A 1,112-nucleotide genomic window follows, 5' to 3' on the forward strand; every position below is an offset into this window, starting at 1 on the left:
CCTCCTTTGTGTTCTGAAAGGATTTATGTAAGATTGAAACTATTATTTTTTCCTTAAATGTTTTATTGAATTTACCAATGAAACTATCTGGCTCTGACATTTTGCTTATGGGGAGACTTTTAATTAGAAATTCAACATCTGTAATAGACAATATTTATAAAAAGGGACCATTAAATTTTTGTATTTATTTTCATGTCAGTTTTGATCATTTGGATTTTTCAAGAAATTGTCTCATTCCACCTAAGTTGTCAGACTTAGTGTCATTATTTATAATATTCATTATCTTTTTAACATCTGTAGAATCTGTGATGATTCTCTTTCATTGCTGATACTGATAATTTGTTTTCTTTCTCTTTTTTTCTTCTTAATCAGTCTTCCTAGGGTTGTCAACTTTATTTTTTTTTTTTGATTTAATAAAGTTTTATTTTTCAAAATGTACAGCTGGTGGGACCTGTTCATGCATCTTCACCAGCAGCTGGGGCATCTCCACCCTTGTTGTTTCTGGTGTAAATCACTTGAGCTCTGTGCTTTGAAACCAGTTTAATAAGTCCTTTACTAAGGAGTTCCTGAAGGGCTGCTCTGGCCAGGGAACCACGAATCTTCAGTCTCTCAGAGACCACAGCTGGAGTTATAAGCTTATAGTTGGGAATTTCTTTACAGAGTTTGTCATATGTTGCTTTGTCAAACAAGACTAGGTTATTGAGCTTGTCCCGAACTTTGCCTTTGGACCACTTCTTCTTTTTGGCCTTGCCCCCAGATTTGTTCACTGGATCTTTGTCTTTCTTGACCGACTTTCCGGCATCTTTCTTCTTCTTGTCGTCCTTGGGCGGCATAGCGAAGCCCGGAGAGCAGCTGCAACCACTGCCACCTCGCTAAGATGTCGGACAAAAAGCAAGGTTGTCAACTTTATTAATCTTTTTCAGAGAGCCAACATTTGGATTTGTTAATTTATTATTTTTTAAGGTAGACATGATGTCCGTCTAGTCAAGGCTATGGTTTTTCCAGTAGTCATGTATGGATGTGAGAGTTGGACTGTGAAGAAGGCTGAGCGCTGAAGAGTTGATGCTTTTGAACTGTGGTGTTGGAGAAGACTCTTGAGAGTCCCTTGGACT

At 37.6% G+C, this 1,112-nt stretch overlaps 1 protein-coding gene across 1 annotated transcript; it reads right to left on the reverse strand.

Moving 5' to 3' along the window:
* Positions 1-400: 400 nt before the first annotated feature.
* Positions 401-885, reverse strand: LOC128061607 (40S ribosomal protein S25-like). Its single transcript, XM_052653986.1, has one exon. The coding sequence runs from the start codon at positions 831-833 to the stop codon at positions 456-458; it is 378 nt and encodes a 125-aa protein (XP_052509946.1). The 5' UTR covers positions 834-885; the 3' UTR covers positions 401-455.
* Positions 886-1,112: the final 227 nt, after the last annotated feature.

The sequence above is a fragment of the Budorcas taxicolor genome, chromosome 16 (genome assembly GCF_023091745.1).
Source record: "Budorcas taxicolor isolate Tak-1 chromosome 16, Takin1.1, whole genome shotgun sequence".
NCBI classification, from domain to species: domain Eukaryota; kingdom Metazoa; phylum Chordata; class Mammalia; order Artiodactyla; family Bovidae; genus Budorcas; species Budorcas taxicolor.

What these genes read in the sequence shown, in the direction of transcription:
- LOC128061607 (XM_052653986.1), bottom strand. Translation starts at nt 833, where the DNA reads ATGCCGCCCAAGGACGACAAGAAGAAGAAAGATGCCGGAAAGTCGGTC.